Here is a 20,566-nt window from a genome sequence, read left to right on the forward strand (position 1 = left end):
GTTTTATAATTATTAGGTAGACATGTAAGAATTCTGCTAATTTCCCCTTTGAGGAGGGGGGGAGGATTTGATGCTTAATCTTTCATGTCACACGGTCCACGGATAAAAAACAAATATATAATATCGTAACCAACCTGGTAATGGTATGGTAATAATTGGGGTGGGGGGGGGGGGGGAGAAACAAGATTAAATTTGGATTTAATACGATGAAATTATAGTAAATAAATTAGCCGTTAGAGGGTAAATATTTCAAATTGTTCTTAAATTTATACTTTCATCATTCATTGGTGAGAAAAGTTAAAAATTATATTTCAAGTTTTAGAAACCTATTTTTAAGAAAAGTTACATTTGAGACGAATTGATTTCACAAAGTATTCGGTAATGTAGAAAACAAACAAAATTGCTTCAAAGTTACATATTGAAAGTTGGAATATAGATAACTTCTCTATATGCTTTATAACACTTTATGAAGGCTTTTTGGCCAATTATATTATAGATTGATGATAATATCTGTGATAATATCATTTCATATGTTTTAAGTTTTAAAAACATTCTTTCGCAAGGAAGGGAAATTTAAATTTTTTTAAAAAGGGTCAACTAAATAACATGACACGGATATGAAGCAAAATTGTAAGTGAATTAGTTGGAAGACTCTAATTGCAATAAAACCTACTCTTTTTGAATAAAACAAATATACAAAGTTTTTACTTTTTAATTCGTTCGTTCTTTAAGACAGATAGCTATTTCTTTCATAGTTAAACGGCTCCTCGGGGCTAAAAAAACTGGTTTTAATAATCAAACGATTGTACATTTCTGTTCTGTCTATATATCATAGTTATCATTGAAAACCAAAGAATAAAATAATAGGATGTCTGTTAATCTCCACGGATAAAAAACTTTCCTAGGAGTTTTATGAAGGCTTTTTGATCAATTATACAAACTACAAAGATATGATGATAGTAACCAAATTTAGATAATCACTTTAATAATTTTAGTTCTTTCTTTTTGTCTGTCTATCTTTTATTAAATACAAATCGTAAAATTCGGAATAACTATATACGGTTTTTTTGGACTTCAGTTGAAAGAAATCGTTTTTACTTTCCGGTCATACGCTTATAATACGATGTGATAATTTGATAAATATCTATTTTTTGAATTAAATTTATCGCCTGGACAGACATACTTACAAAGCTATGTTCATATATATTTAAGATTTGAGATTAGTTTGTTTCCCTTCAGTATTTTATTTTTTTTGGAGCGAAGCTATTTCATAATTAAGTTTTTTAAAATTTTTATAGACATTTTTCCGTGCATTTTAAATTTGTTTCAATTTTCCCATAATTACTAAAATAAAAGAATAATGTCAGTTTGATAATAAAAGTACTCGTTTTTATGGTAAATAAAATTAACATATCTTCGCGCCTTAATCGCTGTACAATATTTATTTTTGGGGGGGGGGGCGGGGAGGAAAAATTTATGTCACCTGATTAAGGAAGGGAAACTGGAAGGGTCAACTTAACTGAACTCACATGAGAAATATGAGATCTTCAAGTTCATACAGAACAATAATTTTCTATAATTAGGGTCAGTTTGTCCGTCGACTATTTGTCGACTATTCTGAACTATTTAAGTGTTTGTGTTATTATCCGTTTGTTATACAGTTTCAGAAATCGTTTTAATCTTACAGAACAATAGCTTTTTTATAATTAGGGCTGGTCAATCTCCGTAAGAAAGCGGATAGCTTTTTTCATTTCTGGTAATGTAGGCATTTGCTTCCTGTATCCGTTTGTCATAAAGTTTCAGTACTAGTTTTTATGGATGTTTTAATCCTTGTTAATATTCCCCAATATACAAGGTATATTGATAAAAGCGTTTTTTTTTGGGGGGGGGGGGGGGAACATTTATGACCGCATAAAGCTAAGGGTCAACTCATGATACAGGAAATATGAGACCTTAGAGAACAAGGACAAATCGTTACAATTTACAAAACTAACTCCAATCCAAATAAAATAAAAATATTTATTTTCATTTTATTTAAGTCAACATAGTTTATTTATTTATTTAGATTATTTATTTCATTAAAGTAAAAAAAGTTATGATTATTGTTTTGTTAGTATGTTAGGTTAAATAATAAATTAGTACATATTACTTGAGTTAGAATGATTAATACATTATTTAATGGTTATTGGTGGTTTATTTTTTAACTTTTCTTTCACTTTATGATATTAGCAAGTTTGATATATGGTTGAGTTGAAATGTAGAAGACAGTAAGCAGGGTGGAGGGTTGGATAATGTAGGGTGTTGGATCTTTGGAAGGTGGATTATTATAGAGTAGATACGCTGAAAGCCTGAAACAAAAAATCTTAAGTCTTAACAGCTATGTGAGGGAGAGGGGGGGGGGTGGTAATTTATCTATCCTTTACAACCCTCTCACATACTCACACGACAATACAAATACACATAATAAATACTAGGATATGACAATGAAAGAAAAATCGAGATTTTTGGAATAAAGAAAGGGGAGAATAAATTATTTAAAAGTCTTATCTATTATACAAATTTTATATCTAAGTTTTCATATTTATTGAATTGTTTACAAGTAAAACTGATATGGTTCTGATATCGCAAAAACCAATCAACCAATATTATTTTTTTATAATTCATTCTAAAAAAATAAAAAAAACTCATCAATATTTAATTTTTAAAGTTTTCATATTTATTGAATTGTTTAAAAGTAAAACTGATATGGTTCTGAGTTCTGATATCGCAAAAACCAATCAACCAATATTATTTTTTTTATAATTCATTCTATAAAAATAAAAAACTCATCAATATTTAATTTTTAAAAAAAATTGTATAAAAAGTAAAAAAAACACTGAGAAAATATTAGGTGTAGAGGTTTCGTGTTTTTTCTAGACAGCCATATTGGCTATTTTTCCAAATTTTGACGAAACGAAAAAATTTATTGGAAAATATCAGTAAATATTAACTTTCAGGATCGTATAAATTTAGAAAAGATTTTAATATTTAGGTTTCCTGTCCAAATTCAACCCTTTCCCTAATTGTTATAAACGTCTTTGGACAGTTAGAAACTAGGGGGAATATTAAAGAAATATTGACCCGACAGTTTCAAATTTCCATCGTCTAAGATCTATTGAATAGATTTCTAGTAGACATATGTCTGAACCTAGAAACTTGGAAAGACTGCATTTCTTCTCTTTATTATCCACAGTCGCTTGACATTTCCCTGTGCACACTTTTTTATGATACCCTACAACTGGTCAACTTTTTGTCTAAAATATTTGTCACTCATATTTTTCTTTTTGTTTTTAGAATCATATTCACTGTCTTTCGCTTAAATTGTTTCTTGTTTATCTTGCATCTCTACCTGCATTGTATGGGACCAAAGAAAGATATCTTTGCAAAATCTACATAAGTGTCATATTTTAGTCATATTTTATCTAAAGTATGTATTGATATTGATATAGTCTGAAATTGATATGTCTACAAACAATAGACGTTTTTGAAATAGACTGATCACACATCATATAATTATATTTCTCAAATGAAAATATTTTTATTATTTTAAAAAATACACAAATATGTGTACACAATTTCTAGTATTAAATATTATTTAGTTTTAGAAAAGTTTAAAAATTATTATATCTCTGTTTATTATTTCCCCTCCAATCTTCTCTTTAAGTAAATATATTAACATGTTCTATGTACAATATGAAGAGTAAAAATGTATTAGTGTTTGCTTTTATGATAAACAGGTACAATACAAAAGAATTAAATGATTAAATTCCTATTCAGAAAAAAGGTGATTAAAATATATTATAACTTATAATTTAATTTTGAGATTAAAGGGGGGCGGAGAAAAAATAATAAGTATGCCTTTTTATCTTATTTTTAAAATCATATTCTTTTATTTGAAACAGTAATCATTGATGATTTATGACTTTACCGTCTTCTAAATTGCATTGAAGATCCAAAAATATGTTCTTTTAATTGTTTTGTTGTAGAACAAAATGAAAAGCAAATAATCTTTCTATCCATATATCTATCTGAATATAATATTCTACAAATATTTTCCCAACTTAAGTTTGGTATGTAGAACAAAATGAGATCCAAGTAAACTTTTATTACCTTCTGTTTCAATGAATTTTGTCAAATTTTGTTGCTAAAGTAAATTTTGAACATATACCTTAAAATAAAGTTACACAAATAAAGTTTGTTAACTGTGAAGGCTCTACAGTATGTTTTAACTTAAGATATCTTATTCTGATAAATAAAATAAAACCAAGACTATGAAGAAAAAAAATCCTTCAAGGTTGAAACTATTACTATTCAGTCTGATAATGTATTTATGCAAATGCACAATCATAGATTTACTGTATTTTTTCTCCCCATCTTCTATTTAGTAAACATGATATCCTGTTTAGCTCAGGGATAATCTTTTTCTTTTGCTGTGTATCCATACATAATACAATATTTGGTGTTCATTCAAAACTATTAAAATGAAATATGTTAATTAAGTCTTATATGTTATACCTTGTCTTGTCAAGATTAATTTTTCTTTATAAAAAAACAATTATCTACTTAAGATACAACATAACTTAACCTCATAATACATAATATATAGCTTAAACATGTACAAAAAAAACTGTATTAAATAAATCAGTACAACCTACAAAATAGTAATTTACGAATATTTTTGGCACAATGAATAAACACTCACCCCTCTTCTGCTTTTTATTCTTCATATTAGCAACCATAAATTCAGCTAAGATATTGAGTTTTTTTTGCACTGTTCATGCTCAATGTTTGCTTTTTTCATAAAGTTTTGTAGGAGCCAAAGGCTAAAATAAATAAAAAAAAAGTGCAATGTATTTTTTGTGTAGCATTAAATAAGATTAGAGCTAGGTAATAATTCATTTAACAATCTCAAACTGCAAACTTTTTATTACAGTTTTTGTAGATGTTTTTATTTGCTGCCTTTTCTGAATTTAAAGTACTTACTTATCAATCCAATTACTGTTTCTTAACAAGTATAACTATCTTCATAAACGATTTATTTTTTAATTCACTTTTTTATTATGATATATTTATCTCTCATCTAACTATTTGTATTTATCTATCTAACTATTTGCACAACAGAGCCATTATTAGAATTAACATGTTTGTTTGGGAAAAGTTTAAAAGTTTATTTCCTCTGTTTTATCTGTTTGTCCAGCAGTAACAGTCATGGATATGGGGATAAATGAAACCTTTTTCTAACATCACGATTCAAGTTACTGTATCAATACCTTAAAGGTTGTTTTTATTTAAATCATCTTATAGCAAGTTTCAAAACCATGTATATGTGCATTAAATTTTGATAAAGTAGTAGTACTATTATAGAATCTATACTTAGCATTATGACAATAGTGATAAATAATTGATGTATAAATGCCAATGTTTTAAGATAAGGCAGATTCAATTATGCCAGTAATGGATGTATTATTAACTGTATAAATAATATGTTGATCAATTTTTGCCCAGAGTTACATTTTTTTGTCATTTATACAGCTAAAATTCACTTTTTATAAATACACCCAAACTTTTAAATCACACTGACAAAAATACATCTACTGTACTTTAGTCAGATGTACAAATTGCAGTCCCCTCCAAAAAAACAGTGTATTAAAAAACTATAATTATTTTATGCCCCCAATTCCTGAAAAGACATTAGCTTTTTCTGTGTGCTTTATCTTCCTTCTGAGAAAACAGAAACATAAACTGGAAAAGTTTATTACAGTTCTTGGGATAAAGTTTACTTTTTTAATGTACATTTATATCTCTACAATTGGTTAAGTCTCTAGCCTCTGTGGGGTTATATTTTTAAGATACTGTGTTCTAAGTAAAAAACAGCATATATGTGAAATTATTAGTATAACATAAAAAAATGTTTATAGTGCAAGAGTATCTGTGCTACTAAGAATACATATTGTCTTCATCCCTTGTAAGAGATGTTGTTAACATGTACTTGAAAGTATAGGTCCATGCAAATGATATATTTGACACTTACATCATACTTAAACACTGGAAAAAGAGGTTTTCCTCTTTTCCCTTTTTTATGTCTAAATAATTCTCTTTTTGGCTTACTATCTTAATACTTTACTGGCCTTACTCCAAGAAGTCTTTGTAAGTAATGACTAGGTAATTTACATAGTTATTATACAATTACACAAAAGTATTATTTGCTTGCACTATTTTTCGTTTTAGTAAAATTTCTATACACAATAAATAACTAAAATTAAGACAACATTTCTAATACATTCCTAAATATCCATAAATATGATATACTTTTAATTGTTTCTCATCCATTTGTGGGGTTACCCTTAAAACCACCAAAAGTAGAAATATTCAAAATTATCTATTAACCTCTCTAATCTGCAATATTTCTATCTAAACTTTAAAGTCTTAGTCTATCTATTCACATGATTATCCATCTATCATGTTGAAAACCCCCTGGAGACATCTAAGCCAGCACATCCACCATCAATTCAATTTATATTTTGGCACCAAGTCTGGAAGGGATAATATATGTTTCCACACTAATTCACTCTAAAAAAAAACAAAATGATTAATAATTACTAAAAATAAACATTCTAAGAATTGTTAAAGTGTTTCTTTTACAACAAAAATAGTTATTAATCAGTTATAAAGTAATGTCTAAAATCTATTTTACTGTGGCTTATTATATTTATCATTTTTGACAGTAATGTGTGACTTTAAGCATCATATCTATTTCCCCCTGTATGATCACACAACAGTATCACACAAGCCAAATTTATCTGTCTATCAAATTAAAGCCAAAATCAGGCACTCAACTAAAATATCATGCATCATTAATAATTAATGTGCATACATTCAAGTCAACAATTATTAACAACATAATACAAAGTAATCATAATTATGTAATTACTGAAGTAAAAACTTAATGATTCTGGGTAACAAAACCCCAAATTAAATATTGAATTTCTTGGCAGTACAGACTTTTTCGAACACCCTTAACATTAATATTCATAAACTTGAAACTGCCTAAAATATGCATTTATTCATTTAATAAAAAAAACTTTCATACCAACTTGGTACATTGCAAAAATTAAGATGCTGTTGCTTTTTACAAGTAAAGTCAATTTGAGGTCAATGTTAAACTATTTTAAAAATTCAAATGTAAATGCATTTAAAGTTTACATGCATGCCTTTTTTTGCTACTGCACTCACAAACATAAAACACACATTTATTTTCTATTAATCATAAGAAAAAGTTTAAAGTAGATATTCAAAATAAAAAAATAAGGATAAATAGATATCAGATGCACTGTTTTTCCTTCTGTATATATCTTCATTGATTATGTATAAAGTAACAGCAAGTACAATGCAACACTGGATAGTGCACCTCCAACTTGCCATAAAATATTTAAATAAGGTTCACTTTTATGTAACACTTCAAAAGACCATTCTTATACAAAACTTCAAAGTGTATTTGTCTCTTAAACTAAATTTATTCTTTTGACCCCCAACTTTATGTAAACAAATAAGATCTGGATAAAACTAATTATTTTCTTACTTAACACTTTTCCTACAGAATGCAGTTACTTAGTTATTAGTTTTCTTTAAAAAAAAAGAGGAAAATTGTTTTAGATTTTTGTGTCTGTTACAAAATGCATTAACAAGTAAATATTTAATTAAATTAGGTATAGGTTAGGTTAGCTTAAGTTGGATCAGGTGATTGCCCCGCAGAATTAGGCAATAGGCCCTGTAGGGTTAGAGCCCCCCACAGGGGCTATAAATAGGGGAAAACCTACTGTGAAAATACGATGAAACGCCCATGAAGAGGCGTTGCTACGAAAGGGACTATACAATATACATGAATATATTTCTGCTCCTCCACTATTGTACCTTTATTATGCAAGCAGAGTAAGCTTAGTTTTGTGTTAGAAACTCATCTATTCCATCTCCAATTCTGAAATCATTATCTATTATACTACAGATGGTTCTAGAGATGGGGTAAGGGGAGGGAAAAGGTTGATAAATGGGATGGGTCAGGTCCAATGGGAATATAACACAACATCAGATGCATTTTTTATTCTACCGTTCTCTAATTCTGTTTTTATCAGTCTATCTATCTATCTATAAATTATTATTTATGGTGTATACTATTACTCATTCATTATTTTATATGTGTTATTCCGGTTTCTATTTAGTAGAAACAAAGTATTATCTATGTATAAATTTAAATATAAAAATATGTTTATCCATCCTTGCACCCCTGTCTATGTATATTTGTTCAGGTTTCTATCTTCACTTTTTCGCTTCCTGCATTGACTTCTAATCCATCTTTTATTTATCTTTCTTCTCTTTCTCTTTCTTTTATTTTTCAATGCATTGTCATGGATGAAAGTATATGTGCTTTTCATAAAATTATAGGTTGGAATATCCAAAAAATAATCTTTCTGAAATAGTTAAAAAGTGTTTCTTTTTGTCTAATATCTTTCAGATTTAATTTTTTTTTTGAAGAATCACCATCATTATCTTCATTGTTGTTCTATCTTGGAAAATACTGATATGCAAATAATATAGATGCAGCTCTGCATGCCACACAATGTCACTTTCCCTTTCTGGATTTTTTTTATATTATATTTCTGCAATACAACACATCTGGGGGATTATCTGTTTCAGAGTTGGTACATTATATGTGTGTGTGCATATATTGGGCATTTGCCTAATCATTATTCAATATATAGAAGGAAATATGATTATTATTAATGAATGTATAACACAGTACAAAACTATTTGTTTATGCTAGTGTTATCATAAAGTCAAATAATATTATTAGAATGCTTTGAACAAAATCAGTTTTTAAAGTGTTATACCTATAAATCGAAAACCGAACCCCAGCCCCATAATTTTCAAATTTTAAACTTCTTTTCTAACCTGCGATCCAGATGGGGCTATTTTGTCTTGGCTAGGATGGATATATTATTACTTGGATATTACACCAGTTTTTCATGTTCTCTAATACAGTTAAACTTGCAGCGGGCTAAAATACGATTTCCCCTCATCCATCCCTCTTTACCCCAAACTTGATGAACGAACTGACCAGTAAATTAACTTTCAAATAAAACTATCTAATTCCAAAGACATTTCATTGTTTTGAAAAATAAAAAAATACGTTCTTCTTCATAAGTTTATTACAATAAAAAATCAAATAATTACCCATTGTATTTTATGGAAAGTATGAAGGAAGTAATGTATGCCACAATGTAATATGTATAAAAAATATTATATTACCATTTTCCCGCCTTTGTGCAAAAAGCCATAAGATCATATCTTAAGCTTTATAAGAATATTGCACCATCAAAAAATATACTCTAATGCAAAAAAATTTTTAGGGATATAATATATCCCACAAATATATAATATATGTAAAGATGAAGACATTGTTTATCATACTAAAAGACTTTATTTCTATTATAGGTCTTCTTTTAAAAATCAAACAGAAAATAGTCAAGTCAGTATAAAAACCTTCTCTTTTTTTTGTATTTTGTAACTTTTAGATTATATAAAATTTACTGTAAAATTTCCAAAATGATCGAAAAAGAAAATTACCCATAAAAGATTGTGATGTTGTTGATGTGAAAATTGGATGAAAAATGGTCCAAATTTGAAATTGAATAGATAATATTTGACATTGCCATGAAATATGAATGGGTATTCTAGAAAAACAACATAATATTTAAAATCAACTATTTAGCAGAATTTGGTGAAATACAACAAGTTTTAATCCTAAAAAATGTTCAAAGAGAAGTCAATGATTTGACAGTCAATCCTTTAATTACACGTCTTTTGTATATAATTAATAACTATGCATATGCATGATAATGAGTTGCCCTTCTCTAAATCTTAATTTCAAGTACCAGACATAACAAGCAGTAGATACCATTTTCACCATCTCTTGCAAGGTGAACCCATGCCTATATTAAACAGATTTCATCAAATTAAATATTTACTAAATTTGAATTGGTCCATTGGTTTGTATTGACAGCCGTCCATCAATTTTGATGAACAAGTATTGACAAATTCTTTACCCGCAGGGTCAGTCTTCCTTGACCCTTAGGGTTAAACTAGGCGCTAGGGATAAAGTAATATATCTATATTTAACATAGGTATAAAGTAATATATTTTTTATATATTTATATATAAATATGAATGTAGATGAAAAATAATGTTCAAAACCATTAAAAGAAATTTGATACAATACACAAAGAAAAATATTAACAATTACAGAGTAATATCGCTTGTAATATCGAAGAACACGTATTTTTTAAGTAAAAAAATGTATTAAATTGTTGCTTGCTTAATATGGAATTTTCTACCTTTGAAGCCTTAATTATAGGATACTACCACTCTTTTAAATCTATTGAAAAGGAGAATATAATAGAATTACAAATTTACATTTTCCCTTACCCAATTATTTATCCCTAAGTTATACACACTTTTAAGACTATGACTAGAAAATATATGCACGGACCTTACAGTACATTTGTCTATAGCTTAGAAATTACTAAGGAATCCAAACCTATGGGGATATGGCAATGGCCGATAATTTAAAGTACATCCCCAATGATGAAACGCAAAATAATTTCTTCTTTAGATTACAATTAGTGGCTGAAACATTTGTACACTCAATTTAATGACCCAAAATTTACAATTCAGTAAAAGTAACCATAATTGTTAAGCCAGCGAATAAGAAAGGCTATTATAAAACTTTAGAGAATAGATTAATAAACAGCCCAATGTAAATTACCAATAGAAAGATACATAGATAGATGGGTAGATAAATAAAAGATGATGTTGTGATAGTATGTTCTCAAAATAGATTTGAAAGTTTGTATCCTAAGGGTTTGTACAGTAAATATGTTATTCAGCACTAAATATCTTTGACAGTACTCATATTATGACAGTGTACTTATGCAGGGAGGGAGGGGACAATAGTCTGTTTATTATGCCAGTTCACAAAGTTGTATTATAACGTTTTCTTATTTGTTGGCTCAACAACTTTTACAAATCAATATTTAGATATAAATAAAGAGATAGAAAAATTGACCAGAAAGAAACTTATTCGTTGGCTTAAAAACCTTGGGTACTTTTATATTGAAGCTTAACTGTTAAGTAAAAACTAGCTGTGTCCACACTTTTTCACCAATAGTTTCAATCAACGGATGGTGTAATTTCTTAAAATCAGAGTGATCATCAATTTATTGTCCATTGTCTTATCCCTTAATTTCCCTGAAAATTATCTGAAAACTAGATATGTCAAACTGTTCAGTCACCTTTATATAAAATGATGAATCAACTTTCTCTGTCTTTCTGTAATAAATCACTATACATATATTTGTAAGATTAAATTTTCTCATTATTTTACCTCCCCCCTCACTATCTAGATTTTAACCCACCTCCAAAAAAAAAAGCTTGGACGTCCTTGCTTAATTACAAATAACTTATTCATCTGCTACATTGCGCTTGTCATAATTATCTACTGCTTAAAGTAGAAAGTTTTTTTGGTTGAATTGAAGCTTTAGATTTCAATTCTACTAAACCGATCAAGTTATCTATTTTGGTAGGTCTTGGAAGCTATTTTAATTTTAGTTCTTAGTTTGGTAATATGCTGTTTTTATGTTCGTTATTGGATTTTGCTGTGGTTTATTCTATATCTTATAGATAAAAAAATGCCATCGTCATATTTCCAATTAAACCTTTTTTTATAGTATGCAATAAGAACACACTTAAAATCCTGTGTACGCCCTAAAAACTGATTATAGATATGCATTTTCATTTATTAAGAGTCAGTGAAGTTGTAAAAAAGCGGTGCCATAGACTAAGCACTGATGACAGGGGAAGGAGGGGGGAGGTAGATTATACTGGTACCCAAGGTTTAAAAACATGTTTCTCATTAATTTGATTAAAAACTTTGGGAACTTTTATTAATTCTTGATTTGTTGCTTTAATAGCCTTGTCCAAACATCTACTAAATTAGTATTTTTTATCATATTGGGAAATTTATCATTCACGAATAGATTTGATTACATTAGAATCGTCCTTTCGATTTTAAACATTAAATATATATAAGATTTAAAGCTTATTTTTACAATATTTTTATATATTTTTTGTATTATACAGATTTTTAAAATTAAACAGACAAAAAATCTGGAATGATTTATTAGTTCCTAATGTTGATCATAAGAAAAAAAGGTTATTTATCTGATTCTAAATTGTAAAGTAATTGTGCTCTATTTGGTTTGCCAGATTTATCTTTCTATTTCTAATTTCAAACTCATTATTAGTACCATAACTACTCTTTAATTTCTTGAAAATTGTCATTTCTAAGAAATTTTGAATATCTTTTTTTATGTTTTAGAGTAATAGAAAATAATTTTCAGATGGTCAAGTTATAGGGTTTGTTGATTGATTGATTAGCTTTAGGGTTTGGGCATAAGTAGCCATGGAGTAGGCTGAGACACTTTTGTCTAGCTACTAGGGCTATCAAGCTCCACGTTCAAGCACATTATGACTTGACCCGCTGTCTCATGAGAGCTACTCATTATTACCTCACCCTCGCCGAGTATGGCAGGTGTTCCAAATTAAGTCACCGTAATGAATGACGCTCTCCTCAGAGGAAGTTGGGTTAAGGGTAGTACTGATATTATGTACGTGACTATTTAGTATCCAAATTTACTCGATAATCCCCTTCTAACACAACCAGGGGAAGTTGCGTGATTATAATTGCAAATGAGAAATTTGAGTCAACACACGGAGAATAAAACTCGAACTCTCACCACCGTAGCTCAGTGTGTTACCTTTATGCCACGGCGCCCCTTTTTAGGGTTTGTCAAATTAGTTGGTTTACAATTTTTAGTATATCTCACTACATTAAACAGTTTTTCCTACCTTAGCCCTTAAACTTCATATTAAAATTTTTTGTTTGATGTTGTTGTCTGTGTTAGATTCTATTTTGTAAATACAATTTGGTAAAATAACATTCTAATAAGAATTTCAGCTTTGCGCCAATCTCATTACAGTAAAGAATCTGATAAGCCAATTCTAGAGGGTAATTGTCTTTTTTTAGGGGGGAACTACAAATTAACAAATTTCTGTAATGAAATGGCCATATTCTAAAATTAAACAAAAGGTTACTTTATTTTGTTACTCTTATTATTTAGAGCTTTGAGGTTCTTTGTTTGTTAAGATCTTTGAACCGATTGAGTTCTCCATTTTACTTTACATATGGTTATCTGTATTTGAGTCTTAGGCTATTTTACTTTACCCTTAATACCCTAGATGTATAAAAAAAAAACTGTATCACCACAGTGTTGGTACAATTATCCTACTAACAGCTCATTTATGGAAAAGGAAGCACTCTTAGTGTTTTCATAAACAGAAATTAAATTGCTTTGTTTAGAAGTTTTGTTTTAGTTTAAAAAAACAAGCAATACACCTAGTATAAACATTTACGTTACGTACATCCCCAATTATTCTAATTTAAAAAAATCTTATTATTAGACCAATATTTCTTTTTAAAATATATGACAATTATCAGATTTTAGCAAAAACTTACATTTGTTCTAAATAAATTTATTGCTTTCTTACATAAACACTTTGATCTAAAAAGATATGAATTTTGGTTAACTGTAAAGCAACCTCTCATTACTAACACCTACATGCAAATTAATTAAACTTTTTAGACAGATTTTTAACATTTTTTCTGCCAATACTCTTTTTAACTCAGGGAATGATTTATAATAGGAATTGGAAAAACACCAACCCTTCAATTGTACAAACTTTGTCTGGATGTCTCAAGGATCTGAAGGGATAAGACAAAGGATGATAGATTGATGTAAACCTTAATTATACAACACTATTAAGTTTTTAAAAAACTACCCAAATCTTAGAGTTTAGACCAACGAATACAGAACGTTTTGTATATAAGTTTAGGAACCTGTGTAATTTACAGTCAAATGTTTTCTCCCATGAATTCTAAAATGTGCATTGTTATTTATTGCGCCTGTTTCAAGGCTAATACATTTCCAATATAAATCTTATCCATGTGTAATAACAATAGAAAAACAAACAAATTCGGACTTGATTCGAACACATTTCTATTTAAGTACAGTGATAATTAAATCGATAATCGGTTAAATTAGATAATTTATGTCTATTGGGATAAATGAATAATTGTAAGCTGGACATTAAATGCAGTTAAATTTGTAGGGCACTGTGTTGTAATGCATTTATATAGGTAACAGTATACATACACTACAACCAAAAATGTATTTTACTTTAATTATTACATTTTACTTTATTTAATCTTGTTTTGATGGGTCAAACTTACAGTGTTAAAACTTTTCAAGCAAAAAAATTAATGTTAGATTCACGAATCTTAATAACGAGTAGCCGACGCGTTGCAATCCCATAAAATAATTTGCTATTTTGCAACAAAATTATTTGCTACATTGAACATAAACTTTTGGTATTATTGTTAGATTACATAACATGATGGCACATTTCAATTAATTAAAGGATCAGAGCACCTTTGCATTTATTTATTATCTAAATAAATATAATATTAATTGCTAGTAATGCATAAAATCAGAGCAACAATTATGTAAATAAATCAGCAAAATAAAGACATATATTAAAGCTCATAGCAACATTTTTTTTGCCTGGGGTATAAGAATTAAAGAAAGTGTGATACATTGAAATACACCAAAGTTAAATAAAATTACACTGTCTATAGATAAAGATTATTGGCTGAAAAGTTGACACTGTTTTCTGTATAAAAAAAATCAACAATAGTCCCCAACGTTTTTAAGCCAACGAACTATATAAAACTATGGAGATTAGTAAAATTTATAGTCCAATGTAATCTCCTTTAATGTCTTTTTTGCTCTACTTATGGACTCTATAGTCCTTGGTTTTTCCGATTATAATAAAAATTACATTATTGAAAAAGATAAAATAAATAAACTAAAATTTCCAGATAAATGATTATAAAAAGGCTAGGCGGAAATATATTACTTTCGTTCGGTTGAGTTTTAATTGAAAGATGATTCTTTTATAATATTTTAACAGACATATATCTAGATATTCTATATATTATGTATCCATCTATCTATCTATCTATCTATCCATATATATATATCTATCTATCTATCTATCTATCTAGGATGTACCCGCGGCCAGCAGAGCTGTAAGTCGTGGTGGAGTGTTGTAACACGGAAGTATGTGCTTCTGTCCTGGGTATCTGGTGGGCTCTGCTCTACAATTGGTGTCCTGTTTCTAGTCCTACACTTTCTGGTCGTGTCAAGGCAGGATATAAACAGTCAAACATTATAAAACATCAACTCCTTTTGTATGGCCGCTAAATATTTGCTCTATAATTAACTTTGTTCGTTTGTCAATACATAATTTTGTGCTTCGCTACGTACGTAAGCATTGGAAAGAAATATATATTATGTAAAAGGCAGGAGCATATGTGTCTCAACCATGACACTTTGGTTGAGCTTGACTTCCGAATTAGCGGGAAGTTCACGAGATCTGTTGGCGAACATACAAACCCCCAATACCAGGAACCATCAAGTTTCAACAGCAGGTTTGAATATAGATTTATTGATGAAATTATTTCAAAGTCCTGAAATTACAAAATCAATTAGTTCATAATTCCAGTTATTTATAACCACGTAATCTTAATTGCTTTTTAAAATCATTTTTCTCTACGGTTAAGAATCTTTGGAAACTTTGGCTTTAAAGGAAAATTATTTGGTTTAATAAATCATTGTTAAATGCAAAAATAAAGGCACATAAAAAATACTAAAACATATATTAATCATTATTAACTTTCATGTTTAGCTGGCTAAAGCCTTTTTAAAACTACATATAATCGTCCTATACACCATTCTTCCTAATAAAATTAACAAATCCTACCTGAAGTTCTTATGGTTTCAAATCCCTGATATACTAGGGTCGTTCACACACTATGAGACCAATGATAGGCCCAATTTTGTTCTCCGAAATCTTCACACACTCATATCTCATTCAAAAGTAACGAACGTGCGCATCAAAATATACAAACAATCCATGCCGCGCCACATTATGAAAGGAAAGCCATAAAAAGACGACATTTGCGCTTAGTTTTAGGATAATGATAAGGAATTAATTTCGAACTTGATAAACACAAAGCTTCCTCGAAAAGAGGTTAAGACACACCCCCCGTTTGAAAGTCAAATTAACTTCCTTAACGAGATTCAAGGTTTTTTGCGCTGAGCACTAGCAACATTTCTCACTAAACTCAACTCACCATAATCACATGAGAATGGCCACATCCCGAAAACGTGACAATTTTGCTCCTAACTAAATGAAACCCCGTGAAATGCATACACAATATTATACTCCTCACTAGGACTCATAATACCTCACATTTTAGGATAGAAGGATGGGGATTGGTTTGTACCATACAACATTCCATGCACATGACAATCACAAGATCACATACACAATCCTAAAATAGATAATCCTATTAATCATGATGTTGTAAATATAACAACTATACTAAATAATAATCATTTCATAATCAATAGGTAATAAATCATTAAAAATAAATCAATAAGTACCTACGAAATCAGGTTGAAATGTAAACAATAATGGTAAAATAAAACGAAATAAATCTTAGACAAGAAAATTAAGATTTATAGGTACTTAAAACTAAATTTGTTAAGCATCAAAAAGAGTAGTAAGAAAAAATATTTCAAAATCCTTGGGCAGAAAGTTTTTCAAACCTAATGAATAAGAACTGTAATATCTTAATCAACAATAAAACTTTTTAATACTTAAAGAATAGCAAAATAATAATATCTTCGTTAGAATTTTCATTGAAATTATGAAAAAAAATACCAATTTCTCTTTGTAAAAATATATGAGACTTTTAATATGAATTTTCAATCATTCCTTGATCTGAATAAAATGTTTTACTTGATTGAAATTCATATATAATTTTTAAAAAAAATCTGCTAAAAAATACTTGATTTTTTTCTTAGAATAAATATCGAATCACGCAACCTCGACACATTTATTCCTTTTTGTTAAACTTTCCAGGTAAGTTTTATAATGAATTGTACTTTTGAAAAGAAATTAAACTCAATAAAATTAAATTTGAGCATATGAAATAGAATAAAATTTAATCGCATTTCATTTGATTCTTATTTTAGGCATAAAAATAGGCATATGAAAAAAGTGGCTTTTTTACTAAAAAAAATCTCAATTTCCATAAAATAAGAATCAATTATTAATCATAATTTTTAACAACTGCCTGACTGATACAGCATGTTCTTCCAGGGGAGATTTATCTGTCAGCCTGAACAAGACTCTTGCAGTCTTTCTCCCATCCTCAATTCTCGTCACTCGGCCCATCCTCAAACATCTCATCAGCGGATTGGTACTCGTAACCAGAACTATATCTCCGTCAGCTAGTGGCTCTGCCATCTTATCCTTCCACTTGGACATCCGTAATATCTTCGGCAGGATCTCCTGGCGGTAGGCAGTCCAAAACTGGGCAGACAAATCTTCTAACAACTTCAACCTGGAGGAAATTTGGTCCTCCGGTTTCATCGCCACATTGCACAACGGCTGGCGGTCAACATTTCCCAGCAGCTGGCCAGGGGTAATCAGCCGCCAATTCTCCACGTCGTTCGCAGCTTCTATCGTCAAGGGTCTGCTATTCATCAACTTGCTAACCTCCGCCAACAGCACCAGGAGCTCGTTGAAATTAACAGAACTGTTCACCAACTTCTTGGACAGCAATCTCTTGGTTAATCCCACCATTTTCTCAGCTTGTCCAATGAAATGGTGGGCTCGGGCCGGGATCTGAGACCAAGAAAACTCTACCTGGCTGCCCAACTTCTGCTCTAAAACCTTGCGAGCACCGGATAATTGTGTGCCCATGTCGCTTACTATGATCTTCGGCAGACAATGAACAGCTTCCAACTTGCGCAGGGACAACAGGATACTGCTGGTATCATACTTTTCCAAGGCATCCAACCATAACGCCCCTGAGAACCTGCAGACCACCACGAACACCCACACCTTCTTCGTTGCTGTCTGACTCCTCGTTTTGGCGGCAGCTCTCCTCGTAACCAGCGGACCCATCAGGTCGACTTGCACAGCTTCAAAAGGCCTGCTCGGGACCAACTTGTCAGGTAACACATCCTTCATGGTAGTACGACATTCCTTAGCCCTCTCAACACTGCAGGGCCAACACTTCTTCACCTCCATGATGGACAACCTCCTTGCCTTCACAATCCAGCACCAACGGCGGCTCTCAGCTAAAGTTCCACGGACACCAGAGTGAAGCTCAGCATGCGCTTCTCTCATAAAAACAGCAGCTAACCAATTACCAGGCTCCAAAATTATTAAACCTGGCATGTCTTCAAATATCATTTTACGGCCACCAGTAATGGCGTCAATGACTGGTTCTCCACGACCAACCATTTTAAGTATTCTCATCTCCCTGGTCACATAATTTCCTCCGGGACCAATGACAGGCCAGGTCAATGATACTTCATGCACTAATGGATTCAATGACGCATAATTACCTTTAGCGTCGTTTATCCACTCATCCTCTTGGCTTCGTGACACAATGAAAAGTTCCGCCGCCGCCATAAAATTGTACAAAGACGGCTTGTACACAGAATCTGCGGCTGCTACATGACTACCAGCGGCTGTAGTCTTACCTTCTTGTCTGCTCTTTAGCTTCTTCAACCAGGTGTTCGCAACTTGCAGGACAGCTGCCATAATACGTTTGGCCCGTCCAAATGATCTCCTGTGCTTAAACCTAAAGACATCTTCAGCGGCTTCTCCGGCAACTTTCATTGAACATAACTTAACCATTTTGGTATTCAACTCCTCTGGGGGTAAAACCTGCTTGACTTCTTCGGCAGTTTTCACCGGCCACGCGCTTTCATCCTGGCGCAACCATTCTGGGCCCAATCTGTACCTGGAACCTGGTCCCAAATCTGATACCTTGCAGGTGCTTCTGGTGCCCAAATCTGCAACATTGTGTGTCCCCGGGACCCACCTCCAGTCATCCTTGTTGGTTGCAGATTGAATTTCTCCAATGCGATGAGAATTAAATGTGTTCAACATAGCACTGTTGGAAACTATTTGTGATAAAACACACGATGAATCAGTAAAGTACATCACTCTGACAATATCAAAGGGCAGGGCATCTCTGATGGACTTTGACAACCTTGTGGACATCTGGCATCCCATCAATTCAAGGCGTGGAATTGATTCACACTTGACCGGCGCAACTCTTGACTTGGTGGCTAGCAGAAACGTTTCAAATCCTTGTCTAGTTGGCCACCTCAAATATGCATTACATGCATAAGCCTCTGATGACCCATCCGAAAACATCATCAAGGATGGAAGGCCAGTTGGTTCATCCGGGACCACACAACGGTCAAACTCCAATTTAGCGACCTCAGCTCTGTCCTCCAGCGACTTAACAAGTTCATCCCGTAGACTTTTTGGAATGAAATCTTGCCAGCCCAAATTCAGCAAACATGTTTTCCGCAGGACAAGTTTAATTCTCAACAGAATAGGGCTGCAAAGCCCGATCGGGTCGAAGGTTTGGGCGGCGAACCTGTGGACCATCTTCTTTGTCAGATTCTCGTCCAAGGCGTCCTGGAGGTTGTACAAATCAGCATCCTCTTTCACCTTCTTTCCCTTGACTTTACCATCTTGGTTGACTCTTGTGGCGATGGACAACACATCGGTGGCTGGCTTCCATATCAGCCCGAGAACCTTGGTAGGCTGGCAATCATCTCCAGAATAAATGACTTGTTTGAAGGAAAAACTACCTTTGCCGATAATTCTGTCGGCCTCTTTCATCATTTCCTTGGCTTCTGGCTTCGATCCTGCTCCCGAAATAACGTCATCTATGAAGCTGTGCTTCTCAAGCTTGACTGCAACTGGAATCTGAGGTAACTTGAATTCCTCATCAGGGTAGGTAGGTATTTGTGGCTCCTTCCATAATTCAGGTTTAGCAACAATTTCACTACCGTTTATCTGCCCCTCTCCATACATCTCCTTGACCTCTGCTTCACTCTTTCCGCCGAACAGGCGGGACGTCAACTTCAGGGCTGTAACTGCCAAATTTCCCGCAGCTAACTCGCCAAAATTCACAACTTTAGTCAGGTAAATCTCAAGAGGACCGTCTGGCGTCGGGGAAAATAAAACTCTCTTCATCTGGCTGTCGAACTCTGTGGCCAGGATGGAGCTATAAAACTTGGAAATATCCGCGGTTATACCAACCTTGTAACCGCGGAAAAGCATCAAATGATAAAAAATCTTCTGCATTGGCGGCGGGCCTCCCAGCATTATGTTATTAAAACTGGTACACTTGAACGTCAGAGAACTATTTGCACACAATCTCATGGGTGTGGAACTTGAATCCTCCTTGAAA

At 31.5% G+C, this 20,566-nt stretch overlaps 1 protein-coding gene across 2 annotated transcripts in view; it reads left to right on the plus strand.

Moving 5' to 3' along the window:
• LOC145329787 (uncharacterized) overlaps nt 1-20,566 on the plus strand; it is a 122,017-nt gene that overhangs the window by 32,110 nt on the left and 69,341 nt on the right. For both annotated transcript variants that reach the window (XM_080174182.1, XM_080174183.1), the window contains exon 4: nt 15,275-15,416. In XM_080174182.1, the coding sequence (XP_080030308.1) occupies nt 15,275-15,416 (142 nt within the window). The remainder of the gene's footprint in view (nt 1-15,274; nt 15,417-20,566) is intronic.

This window comes from Acartia tonsa, chromosome 10 (assembly GCF_053477335.1).
Source record: "Acartia tonsa isolate MP-2025a chromosome 10, ASM5347733v1, whole genome shotgun sequence".
In the NCBI taxonomy this organism is placed as follows: Eukaryota; Metazoa; Arthropoda; class Copepoda; order Calanoida; family Acartiidae; genus Acartia; species Acartia tonsa.